Raw genomic sequence first — 17943 nt, 5'->3', positions numbered from 1 at the left:
CCGCCGCTCCAATCTCCTCGGCCGGCATCACGTGGCCGCGCGCGGGAGGAGGGACCGGCGCGCCCCTCCTCCCGCCCGCGTGCGGGGACTTTGCGCAGGGATACTGCGGCGGGGAGGGGCCTGCGCGGCCGGCCGCGCAGGCCGCTGGCCGCCCCGCATCCCTGGTCTTCGCCCTCTACGCGTGGCCTGGGGAGCGGGGCACCGCGGCCTTCCCTTGCCACCTCCCCCCGCGGGTCTCCCCGCTCCCCTTCCCCGCCTCCCTCTCCCATCGGGCCCCTGCGGAGGAGTATGACGCCTTCCCACGCGTGACCTCGCATCCACCCTGGATGCGCCTTAGGAAACTGGACAGGGAAGAATGGGCGTTTTGTGGGGAAGGGTGAGGTAGGCGACGTGCTTTGGTCCTTACCTGTCATTCACTTCGATTTCCCTTGGGTTCTGTTTCCTTCACCTCCACCTGCACAGACTTGTTACCATGACAAGGGAGATACAGAAGTTATCCCTCTAAATTAGTAAAGGGATGTTTGTCTTCCCAGCTACAGTGATGGAGAATGGACTTTAGGGTCTAATCGTTAGCAAGGTAAATAATTTGAATGAATGCTTGCATGTGTTCCGTAGGCCCTTTTAATATACAGAGAATCGTCAAAGCAATTTAATTGTTAGATGAGGTTCTAATAATTGAATGAGGTCATGAGGAAAAGAGAGAGGGCCGAGAGAGGCCTTACAATTAGAAAAATCCGCTTAGACCTGACGGAGTTGTGGTGAATCTAAAAGAGTAATTGCTCAGGAGACAAAAGACAATCTAGGTGAAAGAGGGAAAAGTATTTTTTTAAATTGTTTAGATAATAATAAGATGATGGGAGGTAACAAGATAATCTTACCTCTGAAAAGGAGCAAAACTACGTAAGTTCGTAATTTGATAGTTTCTGACACTGAACAAGACCTTTGAGAATAGTCCAATAACCTTTTCACCTACTTGGTATTTAAGCATGTCACCTGCTTTTTGTGTAACCTTTTCTCCAATTGATTTAGGATGCTATATTTAAAGGCCATTGAATGCAGTGTTAATTGCTTCTGCTCTTTGACACTGTTAAAATAATCTGCATACTATCTTTTGTCATAGTTATTAGATTTATTTCTTTTCCAATTGACCCGTTATATATTCTTTGATTTTATTTTATATTGGAAGCATCCTAGAGTATAAGAATTATTTGGGGTTCCTTTTTGAGGACCCAACCCAGTGCTATAAATAATAATTAATAAGTATTTATGATGTCAAAATGATAACATATTTTTTCAGAACATAGCAAGGACTATAAGTGGCAGACACTTTAGGGAAAGAAGAGATAACTAAAAGTAACTGATTTATTGTATCGCTCAAGCAACCATAGTCTTCATTAAATGCTCTGTTTTTGAAATTAACAAAATAAAATGTAATTTATCAAATATATTTATCAGATTAAAGTTTTTTGGATTGAAATTATGGTTTCTCAAGTCTCAACTGCAATTTATGTGTGTCAGTCTGATCCTAGAAGCTATTAGCCATATTAAAAAAAAAAACCCAGTCAAGTCTCTATATTTGGAGTAATAATGTTCAACAATCTACTTATGTACTTTGGTGGTCTAGCAAGGTTCAGATTAATTTGAACTTCTTCTAGAAAATTGATGACTACTTCTGTATTGTGAGATCCTGGATGCTTCCTATGGAGAACAGATCCCCATCCTCTCTCCCATTCACATGCACGAAATCGCAGCATCTCGTTTAATACAGTGTGAAATTCTTTTTTTTAAACATCTTTATTGGAGTATAATTGCTTTACAATGGTGTGTTAGTTTCTCCTTTATAACAAAGTGAATCAGTTATACATATACATATGTTCCCATATCCCTTCCCTCCCGCACCCCACTCCCTCCCACCCTCCCTATCCCACCCCTCCAGTCGGTCACAAAGCACCGAGCTGATCTCCCTGTGCTATGCGGCTGCTTCCCACTAGCTATCTATTTTACGTTTGGTAGTGTATATATGTCCATGCCTCTCTTTCGCTTTGTCACAGCTTACCCTTCCCCCTCCCCATATCCTCAAGTCCATTCTCTAGTGGGTCTGTGTCTTTATTCCTATCTTACCCCTAGGTTCTTCATGACATTTTTTTCCTTAAATTCCATATATATGTGTTAGCATACGGTATTTGTCTTTCTCTTTCTGACTTCACTCTGTATGACAGACTCTAGGTCCATCCACCTCATTACAAATAGCTCAATTTCGTTTCTTTTTATGGCTGAGCAATATTCCATTGTATATATGTGCCACATCTTCTTTATCCATTCATCCAATGATGGACACTTAGGTTGTTTCCATCTCCGAGCTATTGTAAGTAGAGCTGCAATGAACATTTTGGTACATGACTCTTTTTGAATTATGGTTTTCTCAGGCTATATGCCTAGTAGTGGGATTGCTGGGTCATATGGTAGTTCTATTTGTAGTTTTTTAAGGAACGTCCATACTGTTCTCCATAGTGTGAAATTCTTAAAACCATTTCAGAGAGTATTTCTCCAGTCTCTCTTTTATAGTGAGGCCAACTTAAGTCCCTCTATTCACTAGGGGGCGCCTGTCACATGTAAGAAAATCCTAGACAAGTGAAGACAAATATGTCAGAAGTGGCTTCTGACACCTTCATGCCCTCCTTGGTACAGTAGTATGTTTGTTTGCATTTATGAGCTGTCCAAACATACACCAAGAACCAGAGCCTTAGAACTTACCTGCTCTGGAGCCCTATCACCCAGCACTGAGACTGACAGGCCAGTCCTCAGTTCACAAGTGGTTTACAAACACCACTGGCTGACCAAACCCAAAGCCTACCTACTGTGATTGTGCAAAGGGAAGGAGACCTGTTGTCCACTCAGCTAGAGTGACAGCCATCTAACAAAGATCTTGGTGGCACTGTGACAGAACAAAATCAAATACAAGCATCCATGGTATCTGCAAAATTTTGAGAACAGTTCTTTGTTGAGGACTGAATAAAAATGCAATACAGTTACCTACAAAAACTAAAGGAGAAGATATGATTATAATAAAATGATTTTACATAAAATAGCAAAAAAATTGTGTGTGCGTGTATGTGTGTGTGTGTGTAACTCTAAAGGTTTTTTCCTTGTCTTCACCATGAGGTGCACATGAAATAGCTTAAAATTATAACACTCTATTTTACACTGATAACTTCAACTAAATTTTTTTTGAATTTATTTTATTTTATTTTTTTGTACAGCAGGTTCTTATTACTTACCTATTTTACACATATTAATGTATATATGTCAATCCCAATCTCTCAATTCATCCCACCACCACCCCCAACCCCCACCTGCTTTCCCCCTTTGGTGTCCATACGTTTGTTCTCTACATCTGTGTCTCTATTTCTGCCTTAAAAACTGGTTCTTCTGTCCCACTTTTCTAGATTCTATATATATGCGTTAATATACGATATTTGCTTTTCTCTTTCTGACTTACTTCACTTTGTATGACAGTTTCTAGGTCCATCCACGTCTCTACAAAATGACCCAGTTTCATTCCTTTTTATGGCTGAGTAATATTCCATTGTATATATGTACCACAGCTTCTTTATCTTTATTGCTTCCATGACTTGGCTATTGTAAATAGTGCTACAGTGAACACTGGGGTGCATGTGTCTTTTTGAATTATGGTTTTCTCTGGGTATATGCCCAGTAGTGGGATTGCTGGGTCATATGGTAATTCTATTTCTAGTTTTTTAAGGAACCTCCATACTGTTTTCCATAGTGGCTGTATCAATTTACATTCCCACCAATAGTGCAGGAGGGTTCCCTTTTCTCCACACCCTCTCCAGCATTGGTTGTTTATAGATTTTCTGGTGATGCCCATTCTAACTGGTGTGAGGCGATACCTCATTGTAGTTTTGACTTGCATTCCTCTAATAATTAGTGATGTTGAGCAGCTTTTCATGTGCCTCTTGGCCATCTGTACATCTTCTTTGGAGAAATGTCTATTTAGGTCTTCTGCCCATTTTTGGATTGGGTTGTTTTTTTAATATTGAGTTGTATGAGCTGTTTATATATTTTGGAGATTAATCCTTTGTCCTTTGATTTGTTTGGAAATATTTTCTCCCATTCTAAGGGTTGTCTTTTCATCTTGTTTATAGTTTCCTTTGTTGTGCAAAAGCTTTTTTTCATTAGGTCCCATTTGTTTGTTTTTATTTCCATTCCTCTAGGAAGTGGGTCAGAGAAGACCTTGCTGTGATTTATGTCAAAGGGTGTTCTTCCTATGTTTTCCTCTAAGAATTCTATGATGTCCGGTCTTACATTTAGGTCTTTAATCCATTTTGAGTTAGTTTTGTGTATGGTGTTAGGGAGTGTTCTAATTTCATTCTTTTACATGTAGCTGTCCAGTTTTCCCAGCACCACTTATTGAAGAGACTGTCTTTTCTCCATTGTATATCCTTGCCTCCTTTGTCATAGATTAGTTGACCATAGGTGCATTGGTTTATCTCTGGGCTTTCTATCCTGTTCCATTAATCTATATTTCTGGTTTTGTTCACGTACCATATTGTCTTGATGACTGTAGCTTTGTAGTATAGTCTGAAATCAGGGAGTCTGATTCCTCCAGCTCTGTTTTTTTTCCCTCAAGACTGCTTTGACTATTCGGGGTCTTTTGTGTGAATACATGGGGAAGAAGAGATAAGTATCTCTTGCAGAAGAATTCTAAATAATTAGGTAGCTACTCCATGCTCAAGGGAGTGGGGCATAACAGCCTGCTCCTTAAGTAAGGGCTGCATGTAGTGACTTCTTTCCAAAGAGTACAATGTGGAATGGGAAGAAAAACAGTAACTTTAGGGTCAATAAATCTGACAAACACTACCTCAGCCAGGTGATCAAGGTCAACAGCAATAGTGATAAGAAATATTGATATTATGTACCCTTGCTCTGATGTGATAAAGATGGCATTTTACCTCCGTGGTCTTTCTCCCCCAAACCCATAACCCCAGCCTAATCATGTGAAAAACATTAGATGGTTTCCAATTGAGGAATATTCTACGAAATATCTAAGTAGTTCTCTGAAAAACTAAGTTCATCAAAAGCAAGGAAAGTCTGATAAACTGTCATAACCAAGAGGAGCCTAAGGGCACATGAAAACTAAAAGTAATGTAGTATCCTGGATGGGATCCTGGAATGGAAAAAGAACACTAGGTAAAAACTAAGGAAGTCTGAATAAACTACTGACTCAATATTGGTTTAATAATTGTAACAAATGTGCCATATGAATGTAAGATATCCATAATAAGGGAAAGTGTGTGGAATATATGGGAACCCTGTACTTTGCAATTTTCATTTAAATTCAAACTGTTCTAAAGAATAAAGATTATATTTAAAATCATAAATAAATAAAATGTGAAAAATAATTATAGCCTTTTGCAATAATTTCAATCATATGGTATATCTTTTTTTTTTTTTTTTGGTACACGGGCCTCTCACTGTTGTGGCCTCTCTCGTTGTGGAGCACAGGCTCCGGACACGCAGGCTCAGCGGCCATGGCTCACAGGCCCAGCCACTCCGCAGCATATGGCATCTTCCCAGACCGGGGCACGAACCTGTGTCCCCTGCATCGGCAGGCGGACTCTCAACCACTGCACCACCAGGGAAGCCCCATATGGTATATCTTAAAGAAATAACTACCAAATGTATCTTATGGTAAAATAGGTTGAATAGTACCTAAGCATAAGCATGTTGTGAAATTTAAATGAGGTCAACCATGTAAAGTAGTATGACTACTCAGTGAATGTTGTTTGCTACTGTTCTTGGTATTATGGAAGCTGACTCTGACTCAGGTTCAATCCTCAAAGAATCAGCAGTGCAGTAGAGAGACAAGTAAGAAGATGAGTATAATAAAGGGTAATAAGTGATGACAAATGACTCTTCCCTTACTAACTATGTGACCTTGTAATCTGAGTTAATCTCCCTTACTAACTATGTGACCTTGTAATCTGAGTTAATCTCAGTGCCTCAGCCTCTGGCACCCAATAAATGTAGCAATAATAATGATACTAATCTCAACAATACCATTGATGACAAATTACAACAGAAGTATGATGGGGCACAATGGAAACAGTAGTATCTCCTAACCTAGACTGGGGTTGTCAGTGGCTTACTAGAAAAGTTAATAGCTAAGATATATGTCATGAATACATGTTAACTAATTCATGTGTTCATTCAACAAACATTCAATGAGTTTCTACTATGTTTATCAGGCACTACCCCATCATTTTTTGAGAATCAAATCAAGAGTGATTTCCCCATCACATCCTCCCCTGCATCCACAGGCAGACTCTCAACCACTGCGCCACCAGGGAAGCCCCAGATCATAGATTTTAAGAGCAACTAGGGAGATAAATACTATGCTATAATGGAAAACATCCTGGTCCAGGAATCAGGAGACCTCAGTTCTGTTTTTATTTCTGGCCCTAACATGTGTGGGCATGGGCAAATCACTGGTCTCTTTAAGGTTCTCCTCATCTGATAAATGAAGATAATGCATTCCCTATCTTCTTCATATAATTGTTGTGTGGGTCAAATGAGATAATGACTATTAAAGTATAGTTAAAGCATAGCACTTTTATTTTTTGGCCAGTGAAAATAGTACAATACCATAATGATGGATATATGCCATTATGCATGTCTAAACCCATAGAATGTATAATACCAAGAATGAACCCTAAGGTGTCTGTGGACTTTAGGTGATTATGATATGTTAACATGGGTTCATCAGTTGTAACAAGCGTACCACTCTAGTGGGAGAAGTTGATAATAGAGAAATCTATACATATGTGGGCCCAGGAGGTATATGGGAAATCTCTTTAACCCAAAACTGCTCTAAAAAAAAATGAAGTCTTAAAAAAGGAAAAAAAAAAAAAAAAAAGGAGGGAGGGAGGGAAGGAAGGAAGGAAGGAAGAGAGGGAGGGAGGAAAATTTGTACTTAATTCCAAAGTCCAGGAGGATGGAGTCAGTATTAGATTTAACTTTATTTAGAAAAATATTTTTACATGCCCAAATGTTATGTAATAATTCATGTTGATTATATGTTTTTGCCACTGAAAGAAGAGTAAAACTGAGTGTCTTGTCTTGGCCAAAAAACAAAAACAAAAACAAAAACATGGCATTTTAACCACTGAAATTGTTACCCATAAATTTACTTTAAAGAGAGTAAGTTCTTTAGTGGATATTGAAAAGATTTTTTAAAAGCTTTGTGGGGCTTCCCTGGTGACGCAGTGGTTAAGAATCCGCCTGACAGTGCAAGGGACACGGGTTCGAGCCCTGATCCGGGAAGATCCCACGTGCCGCAGAACAACTAAGGCCGTGAGCCACAACTACTGAGCCTGCGCTCTAGAGCCCGCATGCCATAACTACTGAGCCCGCGTGCCACAACTACTGAAGCCCGCACGCCTAGAGCCCATGCTCTGCAACAAGAGAAGCCACTGCAATGAGAAGCCCGTGCACCACAATGAAGAGTAGCCCCTGCTCGCCGCAACTAGAGAAAGCCCACATGCAGCAACGAAGACCCAACACTGCCAAAAATAAATAAATACATAAAATTTATTTTTAAAAAAAGCTATTGTGATATATCTCTCTTCATTAATAATTGAATTAAGTAACCATATATAATGTTCTGAATTTTACTTTGTAAGTACAAAAAGGAAATAACCATCGCTATTTCTTCCCATGGGGAAAAATATGGATATTCTATAGTGTACTCTCGTGTTGAAAAAACTACCCCCAATACCAAGGTAATTTAAAAGGATTATACAGATTTGGCCACCACAAGTGTAATTTAGATAACTTAGCATTGTTAATTGTTTTTATTGTTCTTAAAAAGAATAACATGAACTATATTCTCTAATCTTTGATTAGATATTTGTTAACATTTTCTCTCTCACAGAGGGATATACTGGGATTTAGAATTTTTATCTGTTCCCTCACAACAAATACTTTTCTCCCGAACCTCTATGAGAAAAGGAAGTTTTACAGTGGACAACTGGCAGATAGCACCTTAACAAAGTGATCATGTTAATATGACCAGTAATGGGACAGATTGATGCCATATGCCTTCTGAAGTGAGGCACTGAAAAGGCCACTGCACATGTAACACTACATGGCAGTGTGTCTCTAGAAGGGCAAGTGGCTCCATGGCTCCTTTTCTCTAGGCTCTCAGGGGAACTATTAGGTTGAGTCGTAAAATGAAGTGTGGGTGAAAGTTTTAGGAGTGGGTATGAGCAAAATGTACTGACAGCAAGTATTTCTGGAAGACTGTGTGTCCCCTCAGAAAACCAGCATTCATATAGAAACAGTTCTCAGCTGCTGGAGAAGCGGTAGTATGCTACCTCTACATTTTTGCACGGGGCCCATAGCAAAATGTCCATGGGGCTCTGGAGCCAATTCAAATATTTCTGTCTCAGGATGGCCAGAGTCAGGGCCCTGCCCCAAGTGCTCATGCTTCTCCTCTCCCAACAAAAGCTCACTGATGAGGTCCGTCCTGGTGGTTTTGAACAAGACACCACTTAATCAAGAAATGTATCCCAGGCCAGTGCCTCTCAAACTTTAACGGTACACAGTCCCCTGGGGATCTTGTTAAATTGCAGATTCCAATTCGGTATGTCTGGCATGGCACCCAAGATTTTGCATTTCTAAGGAGTTCCTAGGTAATGCTGATGTTGGTCTGCAGACCACACTTTTGAGGGTCCTACACATCCCATTTCTGTCCCCACAAACAAAGTGATGACCAGTGATTACTGGTAAAACAGGCCTAATTTAGCCAACTTTTATCAACTGGCATGAAATTAAAATTGTTCTGGCTGAAAGACTTGCCTTCAAGTTTTCTTGAATAGCATTTTAACTATAAATTAAACTGATTTTATGCTTATCACTAATGAATATATATAAAACTCTGTAACAGTCTGCTGTATGGCAGATCTTTTCTCCAAATTAGATTGAGGATTTCACTCTGAAAATGGCAGATGGTGGAAAACATTAACATTCTAAATTCTCTTAAGACCTATCTGGATGACATAGCATGGAGCAAAAATTGGGCTTGTTATGCTAAAATATTAATTTTATCATTTACTTTTAGTTTGAGCAGAGTTTGCAAACTGATAGCTCTTGGGCCCAATTCGATCTATAGATGTATTTTGTGTGGCATATGTAGTTCTTGTTTGTTGTTGTTTGTTTGTTTGTTTGACATAATATTTTACAGTTAGAACCTCATCCATAAAAATACTTTAGAAATATTAACCTTCTTTTGATCTGTTGACATGCTAAACTTTCTTTACTAAAGAAAAAATTTAAAAACACTAAAACATTTGACTCTCCATATAATTGTTATGACTATATTGTTAATTGATTACATTCAATGAAATCCAGAGCAGAATAATGTGAGAAAAGAAATAGCAATGCTGTTTAAAAAAAAAAATCTATGAATTCAATGAAACACAAAATGATATTGATAATAAAATGAAATAGTTAAAGGAAATAATTAAATTCAAATACTAAATATGGAAAATGAAATCCATGCATTGAGGTTGATATCTTTAATTGACAAAATATGCTCCCACTTTAATAATTAAGAAAATTAGGGAACAGATGTATATGTATGACTGATTCACTTTGTTATAAAGCAGAAACTAATAAAAAAAGAAAAAAAAAAAAAAAAAAAGAAAATTATACAGTACAATTTTCAATGATCTTGTGGTGATTGCCACATTAATGCCCCATGAATCATTCTTCCCAGTATCTGTGCCCTTGTGGATCCCCTTCCAAATCGACTCTGGATTAGGCCATGTGTCAGCATTGGCTCATAGGGACATCAGCAGACATGATACAAAGAGATGCTTGGTAAGTGTTTGTATGTTGAGGCTTTAGATCACCAAATAGTACAATTTACTTGAAATGTCACAAATATCTCTAACTGCCAAGTCAGAATCATAATAATAATCACTAAGAGACTCTGCATCTTTGTATCTAGATATTTGGCTACTTAAGGAAAATTAGAAGGTTAGCAAAACCTAATGGATTATGTTCATTCCTAGTCACCGTGGCAGGCCAACCATACCCAGGCATTCATGCTCTTAGACCTGGTCTTGCCACTCAGCATTCTTAGAATGATGCTATGGTCACATGAAGGGGCCCATTTAGCTTCTTTTAAGGTGAAAGACCACATGTAAAGAGAAGCTAGTCATCTTGGCCTCCAAGTGAGCCCTGCCACAAGCCTGTGGACTTGCAGACTATAGCTGCATGTATAAATGCAGAGACCAAAAGATTTCTTCTACCTCCTTCTCTCTAATTTGTAGGTTAATTAAGTTACTTATGTGGAACAAACCTGTAAATTAAAATATTCTTAATAAACTTATACAAACCTGTAAATTAAAATATTTGTAATAAACAAAATATTGCTGTATTCCATATTCTAAAATATGAACATAATTTTATGTATTAAAATTGTTTGAATGCCCAGGGAGTGTGGAGAGTGAGGATAAATAGCGAGTAAAGTTAAAGCCAAAGTGTAGTCTATCACATCCAAGATTTTTTTTAAAAGGAGCTAAAGAATGATGACTCATGATAAAAGCAATTTTTATTTTTTGTTATTTTTTGAGTTATTTATTTATTTATTATATCTTTATTGGAGTATAATTGCTTTACAATGTTGTGTTAGTTTCTGTTGTACAACAAAGTGAATCAGCTATAAGTATACATACGTCCCCATATCTCTTCCCTCTTGCGTCTCCCTCCCATCCTCCCTATCCCACCCTTCTAAGTCATCACAAAGCACCGAGCTGATCTCTTTGTGCTATACAGCAGCTTCCCACTAGCCATCCATTTTACATTTGGTAGTGTATATATGTCAGTGCTACTCTCTCACTTCGTCCCAGCTTCCCCTTCCCCTCCTGTGTCCTCAAGCCCATTTTCTACATCTGCATCTTTATTCCTGCCCTGCCACTAGGTTTATCAGTACCGTTTTTTTAGATTCCATATATATGTATTATCATACGGTATTTGTTTTTCTCTTTCTGACTTACTTCACTCTGTATGACAGACTCTAGGTCCATCCACTTTACTACAAATAACTCAATTTCGTTCCTTTTTATGGCTGAGTCATATTCCATTGTATATATGTGCCACATCTTCTTTATCCATTCATCTGTCGATGGACACTTAGGTTGCTTCCGTGTCCTGGCAATTATAAATAGTGCTGCAACGAACATTGTGGTACACGTATCTTTTTTTTTTCTTAACATTGGAGTATAATTGCTTTACAATGGTGTGTTAGTTTCTGCTTTATAACAAAGTGAATCAGTTATACATATACATATGTTCCCATATCTCTTCCCTCTTACGTCTCCCTCCCTCCCACCCTCCCTATCCCACCCCTCTAGGTGGTCACAAAGCACCGAGCTGATCTCCCTGTGCTATGCGGCTGCTTCCCACTAGCTATCTATTTTATGTTTGGTAGTGTATATATGTCCATGCCACTCTCTCACTTCATCCCAGCTTATCCTTCCCCCTCCCCGTGTCCTCAAGTCCATTCTCTAGTAGTTCTGTGTCTTTATTCCTGTCTCACCCCTAGGTTCTTCGTGACCTTTTTTTTTCTTCTTAGATTCCATATATATGTGTTAGCATACTGTATTTGTTTTTCTCTTTCTGACTTACTTCACTCTGTATGACAGACTCTAGGTCCATCCACCTCACTACAAATAACTCAATTTCGTTTCTTTTTATAGCTGAGTAATATTCCATTGTATATATGTATCACCAGTTTTGAGCAATTTAATTATGTGCCTACATGTAATTTTTGTAAAGTTTCTTGTGCTTGGGGTTCGTTGAGCTTCTTCAATCTGTTGGTTTATAGCTTTTACCATCTTTGGACAATTTTTGGCCATATTTCCTTCAAATACATTCTTTAGTTCTCCTACCTTTCCTTTGAAAATTCCAAATTTTAAGAAATTTTTTATTTTGGAGTAATTTTTGATTACACAAGTGCTGCAAAAGTGCAGGGAGTTGATGTGCACTCTTCTCTCAACTTCCCTATTACTAAGATCATATGTACTGTGGTACCTTTGTCAAAATTAAGAAACTAACGCTGGTACATCACTAATAACTAAACTTCAATTACTTATTACTTGGATTTCATCAGTTTTTCCATTAATGTTCACTTTTTGTTCCAGGATCCAATCCATGATACCACCTTGCTTTTATTTGTCAAGTCTTAGTCTCCTCTGATCTGTGACTGGGGATATTAATTTTAAGAATATATTTTAACACAATATATCAAAACATCATTTAAAACTGATCAATATTTTTAAAATTATCAATAATGTATTTTACATTATTTTTTCATACTAAATCTTCAAAATCTAGTGTGTATACTTGCAACACAAATTAAACTCAGACACTTTCATTGGAAGTACTCATCTGCTTTTAGAGCTCACAAAATTTACAGTTGAAAAAGTAGATTCACATTCTCCATTTGTTCCAATATACTTAAAATTCTTCCAATAATTTCACTGAGTATCAGTTTTTAAATTTAAATTAACTAATTAAGAAATTCAGTTCTTCAGGTGCAGTAGCCACAGGTCAAGTGCACGATTGCCCTATGTGGCTAATAGCTACCATATTAAATAGTGCAGCTCTAGACCACTGTAAGGACTTTTGATTTTTTATTCTGAGCTCTGAAGGGTTTTGAGCAAAGGATTGACATGATCTCGTTGAAGATTACTCTGCTGTGCTGGAGAACAAATTGAGGTGAGGGCAGAAGCAAAGAGACCAGCCAGGAGGCTACTGCAATAACCCAGGTGAGTGAGGAGGGTGCCCGGTACTAGGGCAGTAGCGGTGGAGCTGGAGAAAGGTGGTAGAATTCCAGGACTACCTTGTTGGACCTGACACAATCTGCTTACAGATTAGATGTGGGGTCAGGAAGGACACCAAGATTTTGGGCTTAAAAATGGAACAAGGAATGTCTTTTACAGAGAAGATTTTGTAGGAAGTAGGTTGGGAGTGGGGAGATCAGGAGCTGTTTTGAACATTTTGAGTTTAAAATACCTATGAGACATTTAAGTGGAGATGTTAAGTAGACAGTGGATATTTGAGTCTGGGGTTCAGGAGAGAGAGTTCTGCTGGGGTTATACATTTGGGAATCATTAACACATAGATAGTATTTTATTTTATAAAATATTTATTTATTTTTGGCTGCGTCGGGTCTTGGTCTTGGTTGCGGCACATGGGACCTTTCGTTGGGGCCCCCCAGCTCTCTAGCTGTAGCGCACTTGTGGCACACAGGCTTGGTTGCCCTGCAGCCTGTGGGATCTTAGCTCCTGACCAGGGATCGAACCCACATCCCCTGCATTGGAAGGCAGATTCTTAACCTCTAGACCACCAGGGAAGTCCCCAACGATGGTATTTTAAAAGGTAAGGTTTGAGGACTTCCCTGGTGGTCCAGTGGTTAAGACTCCCCTGCTTCCAATGCAGGGGGCACAGGTTCGATCTCTGGTGAGGGAAGTTCCGCATGCCACAGAGTGCGGCCCCCCACCCCCCCCCAAAAAAAGAAAAAAGTAAGATTGGAGGAGCTCACCAAAGGAGTGAGTGTACAGAAAGAAGAGTTAGTAGCAGAATTTTCAAGAAAATCCAGTTTTCAAAATGCGTTTCAAAATGCAAGTTTTGAGATCAGGCCCCAAAGAGATCAACAAGAATTGGTGGAATAGTATATTCCTTCAATTAAAGGCAGTGTTAGGCTCAATGATGCACAGGTAGTGATTAGCCAAACAGGTATAGCAAATCATTTTGCTGTGCTGAAGCAAAAATACAGAGCCAGAAGGTATGGAAAGATGTATTCGGTGAGGAAGGGCTTTCAGGCTGGCCGGGTGGCTAGTCAGAGCTGGGAATGCGAGGGTTCTGACAGCTTTGGAGTTAACAAGTGACAGCTGCAGTTAGTTTCCTACACGTACACAAAACTAACCAACCTGTCCTGCCATAGAGCATATGTCATAATGCTGGTACAAAAGGCATCTCGTTTCGCAGATGAAGAGAAGCATTGCCTTGGACCACAAAGCCACTTAGCCGCAGAGCCTCGCCCTCGCGTAGGTTACCAGGGAGGTGCCCTTCCCCCGAGGACACGAGCTCTAAAGTGGGACAGGCTCGGAGGGAGGGGGGCTGACAAGGCGAGTTCAGAAATAGCAATCGTGATGGGCGTGTGAGTTCTGCGCAGAATTCTGACAAAGGGGAGGTCCTTGGCTTGAAGACGAGGCATACAGTCATTTAAGTATAGTGGAAGAACTAAGGCTAGTGGAAGCTCAAGGACAAAAAGCACTGAGATTCTTGAGTTGGCGCTGTGAACGATCCTTCCTTGCCGCATCCTCCCTAAGTCGGGCAGTGAGGAGCCTGAAGAACCGAGGAGTGAGGGGGCGGTGGCGGGGAAGGGCCGACTGACACGGCCCCTTTTAGGTCCTGATGCTGGGAGCAGCGTCCGCACTCCTATTTTCCTTTCACCGGGTTACTCTGCCCGGGAGTGGATACCTCTCGGGCAAAACTATGGCCTGGTTAAACGGGAAGGTGCAGGAAAGCCAGTCTACCGGCGCCCCAGGGACACCCGCCAACAGCCAGCATCCCTTTCACTCCCGGCTCCGAGCGGCCAGAGTCAGACCGGAAGACCCCGCGGGGCTGGGCTCGTGGGCCGCAGTAGGAAGGGCGGTGCCAGGGCACACGAACCAATCACGGCAGACGTATCCACGTGGCTAGCACTGGCCAATAGGCGGCCGCGGCGGGGAAATTCAAACGTGTTTGCGGAGAGGGGCTGGGGTTCCATCTTTTGTCCTCAACTCAGCTTTGCGGCGGAGAGTCCTACCTTGCCGGCGCACGGAGGGACGGCGGCGGCCGGTGTGTGGGCTCTTTAGCCGCGCCGCGCGGGCCGGTGAGCGGTGGGGGCGAGGCGGGGAGGGCTCACAGCCTGGCAGAAGACGTAGGGTGCGGCTCAACGGGCTGGAGGGGGAGGGGCGGGCTCTCTGCCCCTCCAATCCTCCCGTAGTGCCGGAGATTTTTTTTGTTGAGAACCCGGGAAACGAGAGGTCGATGTGGACTTGGCTGGAGAGAGGGCCTGGCAGGGCATCTGGGGAGACTCCCTCTCTTGTCTGGTGTTTTAGAACAGGGAGAGGAGATGGTGGCCGTGATTCTGACAGTTACCTTTGGAACCTGGCTTCAAGGGGTGATACCTAGCTGCCCGCTTTATCCCCCTTTTTCATTGTTACGCTCGAGGTCTGGGGCGCCATTGATATCAGTGACCCTGGGTTACTGGATTGATGGGTTTGAGAATCACAGAGATGAGATTGAAAGGAAGAAAGACTGCGGACACTTTGTGGACTAAACATCAACACCATGCAGATGAGCTCAGTACTGTACTAATACAGTAGATTCTTGGTATTAGAATGATTAAGGTAGCACATCATGTTTCTGCCAGATGTGCACAAGAACAAGCTGCTGATACCCCATTTATCAATAAAGGGCCGTGACGTTGTATGTATCATGCTTTGAAAGCACTTGCAATGTGCAGGTTTACTGACATAAAGCAGATGAATAAAGGAATGGTTATTCTCACTACCAAAAGGACTTTTTTATGCCTATATGTCACTACCAGAATCCAAGCAAACATACCATCACATTTTTTTAAACGACTGAATTTGCAGATGGCCCAGAGAAAATAATTCTGGAAAAAGAGTGAAAGGAAGGCAGAGAAGAAAAATGGAAAGGGGGCAGCAACTTCTGTGTTGTGCAATGACTTCATTGACGTTCTGGTGGAAAGAAGAGGTGGACTTACCTGTTGGAATCCTTGCTGGGCGGATTACAAAGACATGCTGTTGTTTCTGTGCACATAGCTTCACAAATACCACCCTGATAATATCTTTGTTGAGATATTCATACAATTAATGCTTTTGTCTCCTGGGTTCTAAGAGGCTAGTTGCAACATTTTTTTCTTTAATGCTAGTAAAAATAGGAATTCTAAATAGTTCGATTTTTTTTCCCTTAGAAATGGAGGCTGAGGATTTAAGTGGCAGAGAATTGACAATTGATTCCATAATGAACAAAGTGAGAGATATTAAAAATAAATTTAAAAACGAAGACCTTACTGATGAGCTAAGCTTGAATAAAGTCTCTGCTGATACTACAGGTGAGTTCCCTTGTTTTGAATACCTCTGAGTTGTAAAGGAAGGAAATGTGAACCACTGGGTGTTCACATGGTGTACTTTTCTCAGTAATTGATGCTCACCAGTTAGAGCACAAACATTTTATGTTTTAACCCTTTCGTGTGGGAATATTCCCACAATTTTCCACTTTCTTAAGAAAGGACACGTACCATCACATGTTACAGTGTGCTCTGAGGTAATTTTCGTAACTCTTCCATTGGCAGCTCTCATTTCTGCTGATATGCCTGCCATCAATAGGTGTGCCATTTTTTTTCCATTCCTTTTTTTTGCTGCAAACTGAGAAAACCTCACCAATCTCAATAAAATGATGTACAGATTTAGGGTTATACACTCAGTATTTGATTTGAAGAATCTTCCTGTTACTCTCCTGGTTACTCCTCCTATTCTCCCTTGCTCACAGCAGCTTCCTTGCTGTGCCTCCTGTGTGCTGGACCAGCTCCTATTCCAGTGTCTTTGTTCTTGCTCTCTGCCTGGAACACCGCTCCCCAGCTACCTGCCTCCTTCAAGTCTTTGTTCAAATGTCATCTCATCGAGGCCTTCCCTAACCCACCTATTTAAAATAGCAACCTGTGGGGTTGGGTGTGTGTCCCCTATTTCCTTTCCCTGTATTATTTTTCTCTATAGCACTAATCACCTTATATCTCCTTTACTCATGTGTTTATTGTCTCTCTCCTCCACTAGAAAGTGAGCTCTCTGAGGGTGTGGCTTTTATCTGTTGTGTTGTGTCTGCAGAGCTAAGAATGGTGCCTAGCAAGTAGTAGGTGCTTAAATGTTTATTGAATGATGAATGAGTGAAAGTGCCCAAAGTTTAATGCCCTAGTTTTATGAAAAGTATTAGCTCAGAAGCCGAATTCTTTACTATATTTTAGATGGTTGAGTTTTTTTGAAAAGTGACCTTTGGATAAGTTTGTTGTATCTGTACTAACCATTAAGTGGATGAGGGATTGAAAGCAAATGGAAGAACCTATAACTAGTCATGATGGCAGGTCATATTCACTTGAAACCACTTAGAAACTGATCATTTTGGTGTAAAGCAAATTCTTAATATGGTGATATTCTATCACCACACTTTGTGTATTTAAACAGTGGTAACAAAGCTTGTACGCCAAGGTAGATAAGTCCTTATTTAAAATCTTTAGCTTGCTCAAAACTGTGAATACTTAACATATATTGATAATTGGGATGTAAGACATGATACTGAGGAAGATTAAAACCGTGGTTTCTAGATGAGAAGAATTTAGTATCTACTATGCTACATTGTAATATATGTTTGACATCGAATGAATACTAACACAATAAGACAGGATGCTTTAAGGTTTTAAGAGAGGGAGAATGGGGTATGAGAAATACATCTGCAAAGACCGTTTTTTAGACACCTTGAAGGCTAACTTGTTCGGAAGACGATGGGAGGTAAAACTGAAAGTGAAGTTAAGATCAGACCAGATTAAATTTAAGGGTAAAAACAAAGTTATGAATCTGTTGTTTGTTTTTTGTGTTTTTCTTTTAGTAAAAAGCAGAAATAGTAATTTTGTTTGTAAAAGTAAATATTTAACCCTTGTTGAAGGTAACTGAAACTAATAGAAGGAATGATAGTTTCTCTGAGAAATCTAAATTTAATAATGTTTAATAATGACTAAAATATCCTGAACAGGACAACTAGTAACACTAAAGAAGGTTAAAAATAAAT

At 40.1% G+C, this 17943-nt stretch overlaps 1 protein-coding gene across 4 annotated transcripts in view; it reads left to right on the top strand.

The window, feature by feature from the left end:
• Nucleotides 1–14918: 14918 nt before the first annotated feature.
• Nucleotides 14919–17943, top strand: part of TTK (TTK protein kinase) — a gene marked incomplete at its 5' end in the record, with an annotated part of 41834 nt that continues 38809 nt past the window's right edge. For 3 of the 4 annotated variants that reach the window (XM_079716766.1, XM_079716765.1, XM_079716767.1), the window contains one exon: nucleotides 16081–16219. In XM_079716766.1, the coding sequence (XP_079572892.1) occupies nucleotides 16081–16219 (139 nt within the window). Of the gene's footprint in view, nucleotides 14935–16078; nucleotides 16220–17943 lie in introns of those variants that run through there. The other variant, XM_079716768.1, reaches the window with a different exon arrangement.

The sequence above is a fragment of the Hyperoodon ampullatus genome (assembly GCF_949752795.1).
Source record: "Hyperoodon ampullatus genome assembly, chromosome: 12".
Lineage (NCBI taxonomy): Eukaryota > Metazoa > Chordata > Mammalia > Artiodactyla > Ziphiidae > Hyperoodon > Hyperoodon ampullatus.
Note: the sequence above shows the minus strand (reverse complement) of the source record. Positions and strands in the feature narration are given on the sequence as shown.